Genomic DNA, 17,167 nt, shown 5'->3' with positions numbered 1-17,167 from the left:
GAAAATTTGACTCTGATACATTATATTATGTAGTAATATTATCGGTTTTTATTTTCCGATGTAAATACTGCGTTTGCTAGCATCATTTCGACCATCGTGCGCGCGGAGAATGCATTTACATTGACCATTGTTAATGGTCTGGCCCGGCGCCGCGCGCGCTACTAGCTTTATAGCACTTCAGTTAAACAAAAATTTCAGTTAAACAAAAATTTCAATTTTATGCCATTTATTACAGATTAAACAAGTTTACAATAAATCAATTTGATATTTGACGGAATCCTAATTCAATGTGCAGTATGGTTGTCACTCTTTAAATAGATTAGATATAGGTTGACGGGGCAAAGGAGTGTGCGTGCTGTTCGCTATTGCTCACACCAAACGGCAACCTAGTAAAGGTTTTGTATGAACACCGGTCTCCATCACGATACAAAATTAGGATTGTAGAATTTATTGTATAACTATTAGTGCAGTGGAGGTAGCGGTGTCGTGCATTAATAGAGTGACAGCCTACTGATTTAGAGTTGTTTTTAAGTGAGCATAATGGGTGTATTTTTGGATCTAATGGCAACTTTAAAATTTGTTCTTTTAATCATTTATTAAATATCAGTTTAAAAATATATAAATCTGGAATCTGTTCACTCTGTGAACCATTCCTATAAAAATTTCAAAAACCCTCCTAAATTAAATATTAAAAACGTCTCAGTAATGGAAATAGTCATACAATTAAGAAATTAACCAAATTCTTAATATCTACCTAAGAGAAAAATACCTACCTAAGTCAATTTCTACCTGTAATACACTAAATATTAGGTTAAATACATAGGTGGTGGAGTCAGCACACATTTACCAAAATCAATATTGTTTAATAGGAGGAGGAGCCTGTGGGCCGAGATCACTGGATTAAATTTGATGAAGGGGATTGTTTTCAAATGACACCTGCATTATGTCATAATCGCTTGTGGTCCATGCCGAATCATTATAAGCATGTTGCAGCTTTAGTAGTGCCTTTTTCAGGCGACTTTTAGCAAGGCTAATCTTGTAGGAGTAGTCAAAGAGCTTAAGTTTAGGTGCAATTGTGTTCCAAATTTTGGTGGATCTTGATATGAAGTCATTAGATGGGAGTTGTGAAATGATAGTGGTTTCCTTTCTAGAAGATGACTGATAATGCTGTTGCAGTGATGCTGGGCACCTTAGTTTTAGTATTTTAAAAACTTCCATAAATGTGTGATATGTATATAAATTTTTGAAAGCCAGGATGTTTTGTTGCTTGAAAAGTGGTTTACAGTGCTCTAGTTGGAAGAATGTGTGGTCAAGTGCCTGGCTGTCAAACTCTCTTGTTCTTGCACATGTAAGGAACTTGTTTAGGTATGCCTCTTTATCACCAAAGAGGACCCGTACACAGTGCTTCTGAGACAGCCAGATACTTGCTGTCCTAAAGAGTGCTGCATCACCCCAAACTGAGATACAATATGTAAGGTGGGATTCAAATAGTGTGTGGTAGAGGTCTTTATGGAGTTCCTTTGGTACAGAGTCCCTAATTCTATTTAAGGTGGCAGAGGCATAGTTTAACTTTCGTTTAAGTGCTGTTATATGAGGCCCCCAGGAAAGCTGTTCGTCAATAACAACTCCAAGAAACTTAGTTGCTTTGGTTTTTTTAATTGGAAAGCCATCAATATGGAGTTGAAGCGAATCTGGCAATTCTACTGGTTTACTAGCCTTTGGTTTAAAATGCATATAACAGCACTTTGACATGTTGATGTGAAGTTTGTTAAGGATCATATACTTTTTTATACAGCTTAGCAATTTGTTGCCTTTCTCATAAGCTTCTTCTACAGTTTTTCCATCAATAAAAATGTTGGTGTCGTCAGCAAATAGTATGAAAGTTCCTAAATCCGAGGAATTGGCAATATCATTTATGTATAGAAGAAAAAGTAGCGGTCCCAAAACAGAGCCTTGTGGAACTCCATATTTAATGATAAGGTTTTCGGATTTTTCATTAAGGACTTCTGTATACTGTGTTCTATTTGATAAGTAGCTTTTAATAAGACAGTTTGCATTGCCTCTTATTCCATACCTATCTAGTTTTGTTAGGAGTGTACTATGGTCGATTGTATCAAATGCTTTACTCAAATCTATAAATATTCCTAGAACATGGTTTCGTTTTTTTTTTTACTTACTTTTTACTTGCCATCAACTAATTATAATAACTAGCAGGAACCCGTCAAACCTTTAAAACTGGTGTCAAGGCTCTTTGGTGGTCGGATCAATATCCTACCCTAAAGTCTCCCAGTAAAAAATAATTAATAATTACCTATTTAATTCGCGTTTTTGACACCACTTGGGGATCCAGATTTTGGGTACTCAAATTTTTATTCCTTGGCCGATTTTTGATTTTTTTCATGCTGATTTAAAGGCCATTAAATCATTTGAATCAGTTAAAAAAGTTTCAGTTTTATATCTTGTACGGTTTTTGTTACTGGGCCGCGCTCAGCCTGTCATTCCGCCAAATCTTTATTCATTAATAACAATTTTAAAAAAACAAAAACCAACTCTTTTGGTATTTATTTATAATACATAAACAATAAAAACAATTTTGTAGCGCGATGCACTCTTGGTCTGGGCCGCGCCGCGCATTTTCTCGCAACCACAGTAGATCAGCAAAATGCACTATTAGGCCTCAAAGAGCTGCGTTATAGGTTTATAACCTACGTACTAAGACACGCACCGAGTTGGACTCGTTGACAGTCCTAATATTTGAAACAAATATTTTACGAGTATCACCCGTTAAAGGCTGCGAAAGGATTGACATGTCATACGTTTGTATGACCCTCAGCGCACGAAGTGCGCGGCCCCCCTGTATCGACAGGACGACCATAGGAAAATGACCGTGGGGGTCGCTACGTGATACAAGGATTGACATCGTGAAATGTGAATACAAACATAACGGTAAACTCGAAAAATATATTTGTTCCCTATACAGGACCGACGCACTGCAGTCCCAACCGAAACCGCGTCCTACCGCCTGGTAGGTTGAAACTCTACAAATAAAAAAACAATCCTACCATACAACTTCCGTTTTGTTTAAGATCTGCATGCTGCGCGATCGCCTCTATCTTCCTGCAATATGGCCGACCCTAATTTTGTTTGACGATGTCAATCCTTCCAGATCGTTACTTTGCAACCCATCTCGTCAGTCTTCGATGCTAAGCAAAAATGCCAGTTTGCGCCGGAGCGTCAAGCGGCGAAGTTCCTCCAAACCCAAATTAAATTTTTGAACTTCTTTACGGGTGAATACACGTAAAATATTTGTTCCATATATGCAGGACCGTCGACGAATCCATCTCGCGGCGCGTCCTGGTAGGTTCCGGTTAGAAAACCTACTATGAAATTTCCAGAACCTTGTACATTTGTAGGTTTGCAACCTACCAGGACGCGCGCCGAGTTGGACTCGTCGACGGTCCAGATATTTTAGGAGTATCACCCGTTAACCAGAACTTCAATCGTGTCATTTGTCATATATAAAATTGACTGACAATTGGCTGTGGTAAGAAATTTGGTCAAAATTATAAATGCCGGGCCGCCCTGTACTGGAATTTCTGCCAATAAAAACTGAAAATGGGACACAAATATGGGACAGCACGATTTTCCCGATTTTTTTCAGAGATTTGACTTCAGTTCACCCCAATTTGGTTTCATACCATCCAGCAATTATACTGACTAATTGTTTTTTGGGTCAAAAATTTAAAGCAATCTGTCAATGTGCGTTCAGAAATTTTCACATCTGAAAATGGGCAGAGTTTTGACAATACAACTTTTCGTTTCCTTAAGATTTCGTGCTGATGACTTCCTACCGAACCCGAATCAAACTTCCTAGCACCTCAATCGGTCCTTTTGCATCTATAGTTGACTGACTAAATTGGTTGCGGGTCAGAAATTCGGCGCCAAAACTTGTAAAATTTCGGCCCTGGATAAATTCAGCTTCAAAAACCTGAAAAATGGACAGAGCATGGACAGTATGGATTTCAATTTTTTTCGAGATTTTGACTTCATACCCCAATTTGGTTTCATACCATCATCAATTAACTGACTAATTTGTTGTGGGCAAAATTTCAAGCAATCTTCAAATGTGCGTTCAGAAATTTCACATATGAAAATGGGACAGAGTTTTGAAATAACAACTTTTCGTTTTCTTAAGATTTCTGCTGTGAGCTTTCCTCCGACCCGAATCCAATCTCCATCACCTCAATCGGCATTTGGCATCTATAGTTGACTGGACTAATTGGTTGCGGGTCAGAAATTCCCGGCCAAAACTGTAAAATTACGGCCCTGGAAGTTTTCAGCCTTCAAAAACTGAAAAATGGGACAGAGCATGGGACAGTATGATTTTCCAATTTTTTTTCGAGATTTTTGACTTCCAGTACCCCATTTGGTTTCACACCATCAGCAATTACTGACTAATTGGGTTTGTGGCAAATATTCAAGCCAATCTGTCAAAATGTGTGTTTCAGAAATTTTCACCATCTGAAAATGGGACAGAGTTTTGAAAAATACAACTTTTCGTTTTCTTAAGATTTCTGCTGTGAGCTTCCTCCGACCGAATCAAACTTCCAGCACCTCAATCGTGTCATTTGGCATCTATAGTTGACTGCCTAATTGGTTTGCGGGTCAGAATTTCGCCAAACTGTAAAATTTTCGGCCCTGGACGTTTCAGCTTCAAAAACAGAAAAGGGACATAGTATGGACAGTAAGATTTTCCAATTTTTTTCGAGATTTTTGACTTCCATACACCAATTTGGTTTCATACCATCAATCAATTAACTACTAATTGGTTGTGGGCAGAAAAAATTCAAACAAATACTGTCAAATGTGTTTCAGAATTCACATCTGAAAATGGACAAGTTTGAAAAATACACTTTTCGTTTTCTAAGATTTCTGCTGTGAGCTTCCTCCGACCCGAATCAAACTTCCAGCACCTCAATCGTGTCATTTGGCATCTATAGTTGACTGACTATTTGGTTGCGGGTCAGAAATTCCGGGCCAAAACTGTAAAATTTCGGCCCTGGAAGTTTCAGCTTCGAAAAACTGGAAAATGGACAGAGTATGGACAGTATGATTTCCAATTTTTTTCGAGATTTTTGACTTCCAGTACCCAATTTGGTTTATACCATCATCAAATAACTGACTAATTGGTTTGTGGGCAAAAATATTTCAAGCAAATCTGTCAAATGGTGCGTTCAGAATTTGTTTCAACATCTGAAAAATGGGACAGAAATTTTGAAAATACAACTTTTCGTTTTCATAAAATTTTCAGCTGTGAGCATCCTCCCGACCCGAATCAAACTACCAGCACCTCAAGCGTGTCATTTGCATCTATAGTTTACTGACTAATTGGTTGCGGGTGGAGAAATTCGGCCCAAACTGTAAAATTTCGTCCCTGGAAGTTTCATGCTTCAAACTGAAAATGGGACATAGTATGGGACCGTATGATTTTCCCAATTTTTTTCCGAGATTTTGACTTCCATACCCAAGTTGGGTTTCATACCGATCATCAATTAACTGACTAAGTGGTTTGTGGGCAAAAATTTCAAGCATTTCTGTCAAATGTGCGTTCAGAAATTTTCACAACTGAAATATGGACAGAGTTTTGAAAATACAACTTTTCGTTTTCGTGTAAGATTTCTGCTTGTGAGCTTCCTCCGAAAACCCCCCCGAAATCAAACTTCCAGCACCTCAATCGTGTCATTTGGCAATCTATAGTTTGACTGACTATTGGTTGCGGGTCAGAAAATCGCCAAAACGTAAAATTTCGGCCCTGGAAGTTTCAGCTTCAAAAACTGAAAATGGGACAGAGTATGATGACAGTATTGATTTTCCAATTTTTTCGAGATTTTTTGACTTTCCAGTACCCCAATTTGGTTTCATACCATCTTCAATTAACGGGAGTCTAATTGGGATTGTGGGCAAAAATTTCAAGCAATCTGTCAATGTGTGTACAGCAATTTCACATCTGAAAATGGGACAGAGTTTTGAAAATACAACTTCGTTTTCCTTCTTAAATTTCTGCTGTGAGCTTTCCCTCCGACCCGAATCCAAACTTGCAGCACCTCAATCGTGTCATTTGGCATCAAAGTTGACGCGACTAATTGGTTGCGGGTCAGAAATTCCGGCCAAAACTGTAAAATTTCGCCCTGGAAGTTTCAGCTTCAAAAACTGAAAAGATGGGAACAGATATGACGTATGATTTTCCAATTTTTTTTCGAGATTTTGAATTCCAGTATCCCCAATTTGGTTTCAACACCGGATCATCAATAACTGACTAATTGGTTTGTGGCAAATATTTCAAGCAATCGTCAAATGTGTTTAAGAACTTTTCACATCTGAAAATGGGACGAGTTTTGAAAATACAACTTTCGTTTTCTTAAGATTTCTGCTGTGAGCTTCCTCCGACCCGAATCAAAACTTCCCAGCACCTCAATCGTGTCATTTGGCATCTATAGTTGACTGACAAATTGGTTCGGGCTCAAAATTCGGCCCACAACTGTAAATTTCGGCCCTGGAAGTTTCAGCTTAAAAACTGAAAATGGGACAGCGTAAGGGACAGTATGATTTTCCAATTTTTTCGAGATTTTTGAGCTTCCAGTACCCCAATTTGGTTCATACCATCACAATTAACTACTAATTGGTTTGTGGGGCAAAAATTTCATACAAACTTCAAATGTGTTGTTCAGAAATTTTCACATCTGAAAATGGACAGAGTTTTGAAAATACAACTTTTCGTTTTCTTAAGATTTCTGCTGTGAGCTTTCCTCCGACCCGAATCAAACTTCCAGTCACCTCAATCTGTCCATTTGGCATCTATATTTTGACGACTAATTGTTGCCGGGTCAGAAATTTTCGGCCAAAAACTGTAAATTTTCGGCCCTGGAAGTTCAGCTTCAAAAACTGAAAAGGGACAGAGTATGGGACAGTATGATTTTCCAATTTTTTTCGAGATTTTGACTTCCAGTACCCCAATATTTGGTTTCATACCATCATCATTAACTGACTAATTGGTTTGGTGGCAAAAATTTCCAAGCAATCGTCAATGGTGCGTTCGCGAAATTTTCACATCTTGAAAATGGGACAGAGTTTTGGAATACAACTTTTCGTTTCTTAAAGATTTCTGCTGTGACTTCCTCGACCCGATCAACTTCCACACCTCAATCGTGTCATTGGCTCTATAGTTTGACTGACTAATTGGTTGCGGGTCAGAATTTCAGCCAAAACTGTATAATTTCGGCCTGAAGTTCAGCCTCAGAACTGAAAATGGGGACAGAGTATGGGAATTTATGATTTTCCAATTTTTTTACCGAGATTTTGACTTCGCAGTAACCCCAATTTGGTTTCATACCATCATCAATTACCTGACTAATTGGTTTGTGGGCAAAAAATTTCATCCAATCTGTCAAATGTTGCGCTCAGAAATTTTCACATCTGAAAATGACAGAGTTTTGAAAAGTACAAATTTTGTTCGTTAAAATTTCTGCTGCGGAGCTTCCTCGACCCAAATCAAACTCCAGCACCTCAATCCGTGTCATTTGTATATATAGTTGACTGTATAATTTGTTTGCGGTCAGAAATTTTTGTCAAAACTGTAAAATGTGGTGCTTTGCAGAAAAAATTAAAAATAGATTTTGCTCATGGGGGAATTCTTAAACATTTGCATTGCCTTTATTATCAGATTACCGATCTCGTCATTTTGTTGTAATGCATGGCATGGCCAATACAAAGGCATGATGGGCGACGGCATGTATAGCTTTGTTGTTCGGCGAATTTTCTTTAAAATAAATTTACGTATTTTGTTAATTAATAATTAGTATTAATGTTTTAATCAATGTGTATTATAGTGCAATATTCATACTTAGCTCCTAGGACAAAAATATCGATTTAAAAAATATTCTTTAAGTTAAAACAATCAATGCAATGACAAATGACAATCAATTTATGAAGTCACTAATTTTTTGATTTTTTCCATTTTTAAATATCTAAATATAAGTAATAGTATAAATCGGAAAAATTAAAATCAAACATGAACAATTAACTAAAATAATCAAAATTGATCCTTCATTTGCATTCACCGTGAAAATATTTTCGTCACAATTTAATACCCATTAGATTGCTGGGAGCAGGATTACTGTTTTATAGCTAAAATATCGATGAACCAGTTATTAATCATTGAATCTTTATAATTGGACATATAACTGTAGTCAAAATTAAACAACACTGCTACGTGGGACACTAATAATGCAACATTGAGCTAGGAATCAAACATAAACTGCCGCAACTTCCAACCAGCCCAATAACATTAACAGATACAATCGCAACAAGAGGCATATACGACATCATGATATAGCGGATGATGCCGCTTGAGTTCATCATAAGCACTACCAGAGTAAATATTTGGGCTGAGTCGTCTTTGTAGACAGTTCCTATAGCTGTTGTTATTATTACGTTGTTTGTGACGTCTATTATTCCTGGAAACATGTAACTATATTGTAATGATATTATAGCGGAACGATTTAAAATAGACGGTTAAAATATTTGATCATAATGCTAAAATGATAGAATTAGAGGGCCTCACCGCTCACGGTATATCCATTCGAAACGCTAGGAACATTGAACGTTACTAGATTTAATTTTGTAGATCTATATTTTTATCAGTTCATCTGTTATCATTTCAATCGTATTCGTTGTTCCCTGTTCTCAAGAAATAAAGTAGCCACACTCTATATCCAGATTTAACTAGATTGACCTACTGTTAATCTAGTTCCATAACTTCTGCAAATTCGTCATACCGTATTCGACCACTGACCAGTGTGACCACTTTCCTTCTTTCCACTTAAAGACCCTTTTTCCACTCTACAACAGACCGTATAATCGATTAAAAGTTGTCCAGAAACGATTGGGTTGATTTTTATGTGTATTTTGATTGGTATAAACGATCATTTACTTGCAGGGACAAAAGGAAATCGCGGCATGTACGGAATTGAATCGCGATTTTTCCCATTATTTGCGACAAATTTTATGTATAGTTTAATGTTTCAGTTTAGTCTGTTAAAATTGGCGGTATCACGATTTTTGGCCAAAATAATCGCGAAATCCTTTTGTCCCTGTTTACTTGTGGAACGTGGTATGAACCACAATTTACCTATAGCGATACCGAGCATGTTGTTACCCCATCTGTTAGGATAGAGAGCTGGTACTGAATGACTGTAAAACAGAGGGAACATGAAGGCGATAAGAAGGTAGGCAGCTACGCCCAGTGTCGTAGTGATAACGGCTGTTCGTTTAAATCCAAGCCTTGCGACTATCTTCCCTGCTGGCCGACCACCTGAGAAGGTTTAAAATTTAAATTGTTTGTTTGGATTCTCGTGCTGGGGAGGCTATTCTGTAGTATTTTTATCGATCAAATAACTTCATATTTTTGTTAGTAAACGTATACTCCAGTAGCAGGGAGGTGTTGAGTGTGCACTTCGATGTATAGAGTTTTTTGCTATTGAATCGGGTTAAATAGGTCATTGGTAACTCAAATCACCGAGGGGGGAATTTTGTGTCGCTAGTCCCAACCCTGTGGAGCCACGCCCATATTTCATATCAGGTGCGTATATGGGAAATATGTATCTCAGCTTCTGAAGGTCTTAGAGACTCAAATTTGAGTTTAAAATGACCGCAATGACCATGTTTATATTAGTACTATGAAGGTCATGAAAGCCCAAAATGCTTATTTTTGGAAAAAATTCAGAAAAACCGATTTTCACTTGAGCGTGAGTAAAAAAATCTACTCTAGAAATTTAGTGAAAATCGAGTAAGCAGTTCAGTGTCTACAAGATTTCTAAACACAGGGTCCTCTGTTAGGTCATTCTGAATTAGAATTGATAAAGTAAGCAAATTCTATAAGTAGTTTCAACCCTGTGGAGCCACGCCCATATTTCATATCAGGTGCGTATATGGGAAATATGTATCTCAGCTTCTGAAGGTCTTAGAGACTCAAACTTGAGTTTAAAATGACTGCAATGACCATGTTTATATTAGTACTATGAAGGTCATGAAAGCCCAAAATGCTTATTTTTGGAAAAAATTCAGAAAAACTGATTTTCACAAGCAAAAAATCTACTCTAGAAGTTAAGTGAAATCGAGTGTGAAGTTCAGTGTCTACAACGTTTCTAAACATAGGATCCTTTGTAAGATCATTCTGAATCAGAATTGATAAGGTATGCAAATTCTATTAGTAGTTTTAACCCTAGGGTGCAAAACTCCTAAATTACCCCCAGGCGCAAATATATGACTTTTCTATCTCGGCTTCTGAACGTTGTAGGGGCCTCTCTTTGAGCTCAAACTAACTACAATGGCCACATTTATATACCGACTATAAAGCACAAAGCAACTTAGGGTCTATACAGCTTAGTTTTTAGAAATTCATTAAAAACTTTTTTAACCTTCATGCATCATCTCTAGTCTCTACCCAGCTACCGCCAGTGCGTTATGATTTTAGATCTTTCTAGCAACCTCTGATATGAATGCTACCTCTTCCTCTATCCAGCTACTATACCACCAATTCCAGCTGTTTTCACCTACTTCGGCTACTATCTCTTTAGCTACCACCAAGGTTCCTCCAACTTCTGCTATTTCTAGCAATCTTAGCTTAGGTTAGTGGACTACTTCTTGCCCTATCTAGCAACCATCAGAAAAATGTCCTCTTCCTTAATGAGCTGGAAATTGTTGGATGCAGCGGAGGTAGCACTCATATCAGAGGTTATAAGATCTAAAATTATAACGTATGGTGGTAGCTGGGTAGAGTTGACCTGGAGTTAGCAGAAGGCAGCTAGAAGTAGATTCTGCTACATGAGGTTGGATTCAAGTTGATTAGCCATAAAAGCCGAGCAGTACTGGAGAGAGCCCCAGAGAGGGAGCTGAAGGCAGCCTTCTGAAACTGAGTATTTTCGCAGTTATACCAAAATTAAAGTTAGGTGGTATGTGCTGCTCCATAAATGTTATCCTAATGTGTTTATGTTGAACGTTTTACTGTGCTGCAAATATCTTTTTAGCCCGAGATATCATTATTAAGTACATGTTTGATCATATTACTATTTTATGATGCATGAAGGTTAAAAGTAGTAGTAAACCCGCGATGGGGTGGCATGTGCCTCAATAAAAATATTACAATCTTTTATTATTATATCAATTTATCATTAAATATTTCAAAAATATCAATAACGTATGGTTGATCCTTCACACTTGGTAAAATATATAAAAATAAAGTTAATCTACACTAAAGAATAAATAATCTATATTATATAAATCAACAATATTAACTCCCCATCTTCTTGTAGTCATTTATCAAAGCGGTAGAAATCTAAGTAATTTTAGTACGCGGTGCGCAAAACAGTTTTTAATGAAGTTCTATAAACTAAGCTATATAGACCCTATGTTGCTATATAGTCGGTATATAAATGTGGCCATTGTAGTTAGTTTGAGCTCAAAGAGAGGCCCCTACAACGTTCAGAAGCCGAGATAAAAAAGTCATATATTTGCGCCTGGGGGTAATTTAGGAGTTTTGCACCCTAGGGTTAAAACTACTAATAGAATTTGCATACCTTATCAATTCTGATTCAAAATGATCTTACAAAGGATCCTATGTTTAGAAACGTTGTAGACACTGAACTTCACACTCGATTTCACTTAATTTCTTCTAGAGTAGATTTTTTGCTTGTGAAAATCAGTTTTTCTGAATTTTTTCCAAAAATAAGCATTTTGGGCTTTCATGACCTTCATAGTACTAATATAAACATGGTCATTGCAGTCATTTTAAACTCAAGTTTGAGTCTCTAAGACCTTCAGAAGCTGAGATACATATTTCCCATATACGCACCTGATATGAAATATGGGCGTGGCTCCACAGGGTTGGGACTAGCGACACAAAATTCCCCCCTCGGTGATTTGAGTTACCAATGACCTATTTAACCCGATTCAATAGCAAAAAACTCTATACATCGAAGTGCACACTCAACACCTCCCTGCTACTGGAGTAGTAGGAATAAATAATTAAATGATAAATAAAATTAAAAATAATAAATAAAAATGTTAAATATTTAAATACATACCTATAATTTCTCCGAGTCCTACAAATATTCCAAACTGAGCCACGAACGATCTCTCCTCAAAAAGAATACCGATGTAGGCAGGGATGAGTGGGGTGTAGAGTTGAGAGTATATACCTGATTAGATAATTAGTTAATAATACTTAATTAGTTACCTGATAATCCAATTAGCAAGCAGTATATACCTGATTGTAGTAAGATAATTAGTTAATAATATGATATTTAATTAGTTACCTGATAATCCAATTAGCAAGCTATTTGAAAGTTAAACTGATAGGTCAATTAATTAAATAACTACTGAAAATGTAAACTTTAATAATTAACAAGTTCAAAAAGAAAATATAGAGCCTTGTATGTGCAGCCTTTATTAGTTTATTTGATAGTATCATCAAGCTGTATGTTGCTGTTTTAGCTGTTTAGTTTAAGAAAAGCTTCGCCTTCAGTAAAACACGGAATTGTTTTATTATTACACCTGTAGAGCACAGAGGGAGAAGTAGATAAATGTTTTTCCTCTTGAAGAGAGGTCGAAGAGACGTTTTTAGCTGCCCCAACAGGGTAAGTTCATCGTAGTCTATTAGAGTGATAAATTATTAGCTAGAAAGGTCAATAGTTTTAATCGACTTATGCATGTTTAAATATTTTGGCTTGTAAGGTAAAAAGTTTAAGTTTCTCCAGTTTTGACATAATTACACAAGAATTGTTCAACCAATTCTAAAATGATTCTTAGAGGAAATCAGAAAAAGACTTGCCTTCAATCTTGCTGCCCGCTGTTGATTCGGAATCTGATCGTGAGCTTGTACCAGCAGATGAAAAACTCATCTTTTTCTGTAAAGTTGGAATAGTTAAATGAATGCTCTCAACCTTCAATTGCAACCAAAAGTTTTCAAGCAAGAAACATCGCGTTTAACTTTAATTATTTGTTGTCGACAAAGTCGAAAAACCACGGATAGCAAATTAATTTCCTTGTGTTTGAAAATACTCACGCCAATGAGGGGTGCTTCTTCGTCCTCCAGCCCGGAAGGAGGGAGTGGAGGTGGGGTGACAGTGAAGCAGTAAAGGATACAACCCGTCACACACATTGCTGTTAACGCTCCTGACACCACCTGACAAACAATCATTCCAATTTAGATTACTTATACAAATGAGGAGCAAAATATGAATTGAGAAGTCAGTATTTTCATTCAATTGATAGCTATCCGATCCATATTCCAGCTCGGCTAACTGATGAGGGCAGATGAGGTAATATTTGAAATTGTCTCCTATGATATTGATACTATGAACTGTTTTTTATTATATTTTATTTTTGATAGGGACCCCGGACATGAAAATGTAGCAAATACTGACAAATTTTCAAGGTTTATGTTTTAATGTAGTTAATCATACTTTCATATTATAGTGTTGTATGTACATTGTACATTGTACTCACCATTCTGGTATTGTCATCAAGAAACTTCTTATCGCCAATACCAAAGTAAAGAACAGTGTTCCCAAACAATATACAACTCATGAATATCATCCAATGAATACCGCTATTCCTTGCCATCTTCTCCTTTGTGGAATTCTCCGAGAGAAACTGCAGACTTACCGCGCGTGAAAAAGCGTTTCCTGAAAAAAAAAAACAACGATATTGACACGATAATCATTATAGTTGGTGGTTGGGCAGTTCGGCAAAATTTGAGTGCGTTTTCCCCTACTATGACGATAGCTTTAAAAAAATAGTTGCTGTGTTATACTTATGAATGATGTGATTGCAAGGCAATGACAATATAACAATAACTCTATAAGAGCTCTATCATGTCAAGAAGTAGAAGATCCTATTCCTCACCAATTCCATTAATAGCCTGTCCAATGAATATAGTGAAGTTGTAAGGCATGAAGAGGGCTAGGGTAATAGGAATACTGCACATGGATCCCAGCACTAAACTTAGTCTCATCCCGATCAGCTGTGTGATAGTACAGATTCAACAGTTCAAACATACAAAATTCACGTATTACATAAGTATCAAAATAAACAACCCTTTCTGCATGTCAATCATATTCAATGATTTTCTAACCTTTGTAAATGGGTTTCTAATTTGTGTTGAACATTTTGAAGATGTTTCCCTGCTTATGCACTATTATACTAAATGCTAACACGATTCAATAAAGCTCTAACTATTGATAGCTTTACCTTCATGATAAAGGGTGTGACAAACGCAGCAATCACAACAAACAGGTTATTTATCATGAGTCCAGTAAAGGCTGTGTGCTTGTCTACACCGTGCCTCCCGTCCATGTCTGAAAACGCCGTCGGCTGAGAAGAAAATAGAAATGATAAAGTTTTACTGGTCGACGCTGATCAGCCTGTCATTACGCCATATTTTTATTCGGTTTATGACACTGAAACACTGAATTTTACTTACCTTATAAGGTAAGTAAAATTAAGCTCATTCTTTAATCAATGAGTTAATTGTTGAATAATTAGGTGAGTCAAGGGCTATATTCTTATATTATTAATATTCGGGATAAGATGAACAAAGATTGAATACCATGACTGCAGCGCCGCCGTAGTAACTGCTGTAGACCAACATTACAGCCACTGCGTTTATGAAAATGTTTCTGGTCCGTATTCTGTTGTTCTTGGCTAGCATGTCCTGGCTCTCCTGTAAAAATCACTTTATCAAATAAGGAGCTGGAAATTAAAACCTGAATTGATATAATGGCAACGTGGAATTGGTGATTTATATTTTAACCTTATTTGAGTTATTTCACAATCACTCTACAGACACAGTCCATTATCATTATGAACCTTCGATCTGACGTTCACTGCATCACTTATTCGCGTGCTCTTATATACACTAACAGTATAATTATATATAACGGGCCGCAATCAGACGAATACAGTTTTTAGATGTTAATGGGGACGTGATGAAATTGAAAAAACAACATTTTATGCTATTCCTACAAACACAACTAATTAACCATGATTCTAGTGTCCTGTCCAATATGTTCAGCAATTAACCAAGTCAAATTTAACAGAAAATGAGAAAGAATAATTAGTAAAGGGCAGATGAGGATGTCTTACTATTAAAACAATCATAAAACATGAGCGTTATTCGGTCATATCGTCTATCACGGTTCGACGGTTATCAACTTGTCCGTGGTTTTCTGGTGCGGGGTTCGATGTTTCACAGTATGTCAGTGGCGTAACGTTGCCTGTTTGGGGGAAAAAAGCGCCCCCAGTTGCCCCCCCCCCCCGCCGAAAAAGCGCCCCCCTGTTGGCCCCCCTTAGATGGCGCCCCCCTCACAGTGCGGGGTCATGACGGGCCCTTCGTTACGCCACCGCCGTATGTGCCATAAAAACAAATAATGCCCAAAGCTTAAAAAGGAACGAAAGTTGAAGTTATACTTATAAATGCAGAGGGTTATCTAACGGCATTATCTGTCGCTGGAGTTATTTACCAATTATATCGTTACAAACTCTCACTACTAACAATTTTGATGGTTCTGGTGTTGGCAGGTCTGTTGATCCAAAATTGAGGACAAAACGGAGAGGGAGGCAAAAGACCTGATTATAAATCAAGAGGCTTGCATATAATGAACATATTGACATGGGTGCATAGTTTAATCATTATCATGGATAATTTGGTGAGAGAAAATATAGCAGCATACCGTTGCTCTGATCCCTCCTTTTTCTTCCATGATTATTAAAAATATGAAGAATAAATAAGTAAAGAAAGAATTGGCAATATAAAACAAGCACTGATCGAAAAAGGAAATATGGTAACGATTATTACATTAATCGCAAACTCTACCTTTCAGCTAGGAATCATACTCATATTAGTCATCGTAAATCAAACTTTTTCGTAAAAACTATGAAATGTATATCAATATGAAAGTATATAATCTTATATCGGTTTATGAACGATTGATTGTTTACATTCCCATTTTAACTTGCCTTATCTACGTCCATCATATTAAGTTTCAAGTTGTACGCATCTGTTGTGGAAATGGATTTGGAGAGTCGTTTCTTCAAATTGGAGTCGGAGCTGGGACTAGCGGCACTCATTTCATGGTGTTTATGCTTTAGCGTATGCTACAATGCTAAAATAATGAATGCTTTTCAACAATACTAAAACAAATGTTGAACTTGAAATGCAAATGTTGTTAAATTTTAGCTTCACAATGTGATAACAAATATATATTTCGGTATATGGATACCGAAACATTATTTTTTATCATATTGTGAGTACCTAAAATTGAACACTGGTTTTAACGTATTACAGTTCTGGGTTATCGGGTTGACACTGATAAGCTAGAACCGTTGGCAAATGCCCTCCGTCGGGCAAATCACGTTACAAATTTGCTCAGCAATGTGCAATGGTTATTTCAAAATAAAGATATTTTCTAAACTTATTTATTAGTAAATTTAAGAAATGGTTATCAAAAACCAAACACAAGACAGGTAAAATGAACCCTACAATTGAACCCGTTTTTAACGGTACCAGTATTTAGTTGGTTAATCATGAGTATAAAGGTACGTTAAAATACGGAATGTGCCCATGACTTACTGTTGCTCTGTTGCATGTTCGTGCTCAGCTCATTTCATAGATAAGACATTAGACACAGTGAGATAAAGTGGACTTCTAATTAATCTTTACATATAACATTGAAAAACGCCGTGGGTTTGAAACTAAAAGATCAGGTTTCCATATGATGATAAGACAAATCATGTTCATTGGCAGTTTCAATCGAATTTGGCTTCAGATGATTACAATAATTGGAGCATGCACGTAATCGATTGTCGTGTAATTTCATGACTCTTAATTCAATCTCGTATCATGGTTTAGGAGTTTACGACATGAGGTAGGTAAGATTCACCGAAAGATAAAATCTGAAGCTGGAAAAGTGCCAAAAATGTTTCAAAATTCTGCCAAAGTTTATCAAATTTATGCCAAGCAAAACAATAGAAATGAAGATTATCTCTTCGCAATGTCTAGTAGTTTTCTTAGAATTTCTTTCTATTCTTTTAATCTAATCGTCTTTTTATC

At 36.7% G+C, this 17,167-nt stretch overlaps 1 protein-coding gene across 1 annotated transcript; it reads right to left on the bottom strand.

The window, feature by feature from the left end:
* Positions 1 to 7,842: 7,842 nt before the first annotated feature.
* On the bottom strand, positions 7,843 to 16,224 carry LOC134825093 (UNC93-like protein MFSD11). The gene is made up of 11 exons (XM_063837232.1): positions 16,075 to 16,224; positions 14,666 to 14,779; positions 14,308 to 14,430; positions 13,963 to 14,080; positions 13,564 to 13,742; positions 13,121 to 13,240; positions 12,887 to 12,962; positions 12,610 to 12,708; positions 12,141 to 12,254; positions 9,188 to 9,370; positions 7,843 to 8,513 (listed from the first exon to the last, which is right to left on the bottom strand). Exons 1-11 carry the CDS (start codon positions 16,183 to 16,185, stop codon positions 8,278 to 8,280), a joined length of 1,473 nt encoding a protein of 490 aa, XP_063693302.1. The 5' UTR covers positions 16,186 to 16,224; the 3' UTR covers positions 7,843 to 8,277.
* Positions 16,225 to 17,167: the final 943 nt, after the last annotated feature.

This window comes from Bolinopsis microptera, chromosome 13, assembly GCF_026151205.1.
Source record: "Bolinopsis microptera isolate Bmic1 chromosome 13, MBARI_Bmic_1.0, whole genome shotgun sequence".
Classification (NCBI taxonomy): Eukaryota; Metazoa; Ctenophora; class Tentaculata; order Lobata; family Bolinopsidae; genus Bolinopsis; species Bolinopsis microptera.
Note: the sequence above shows the minus strand (reverse complement) of the source record. Positions and strands in the feature narration are given on the sequence as shown.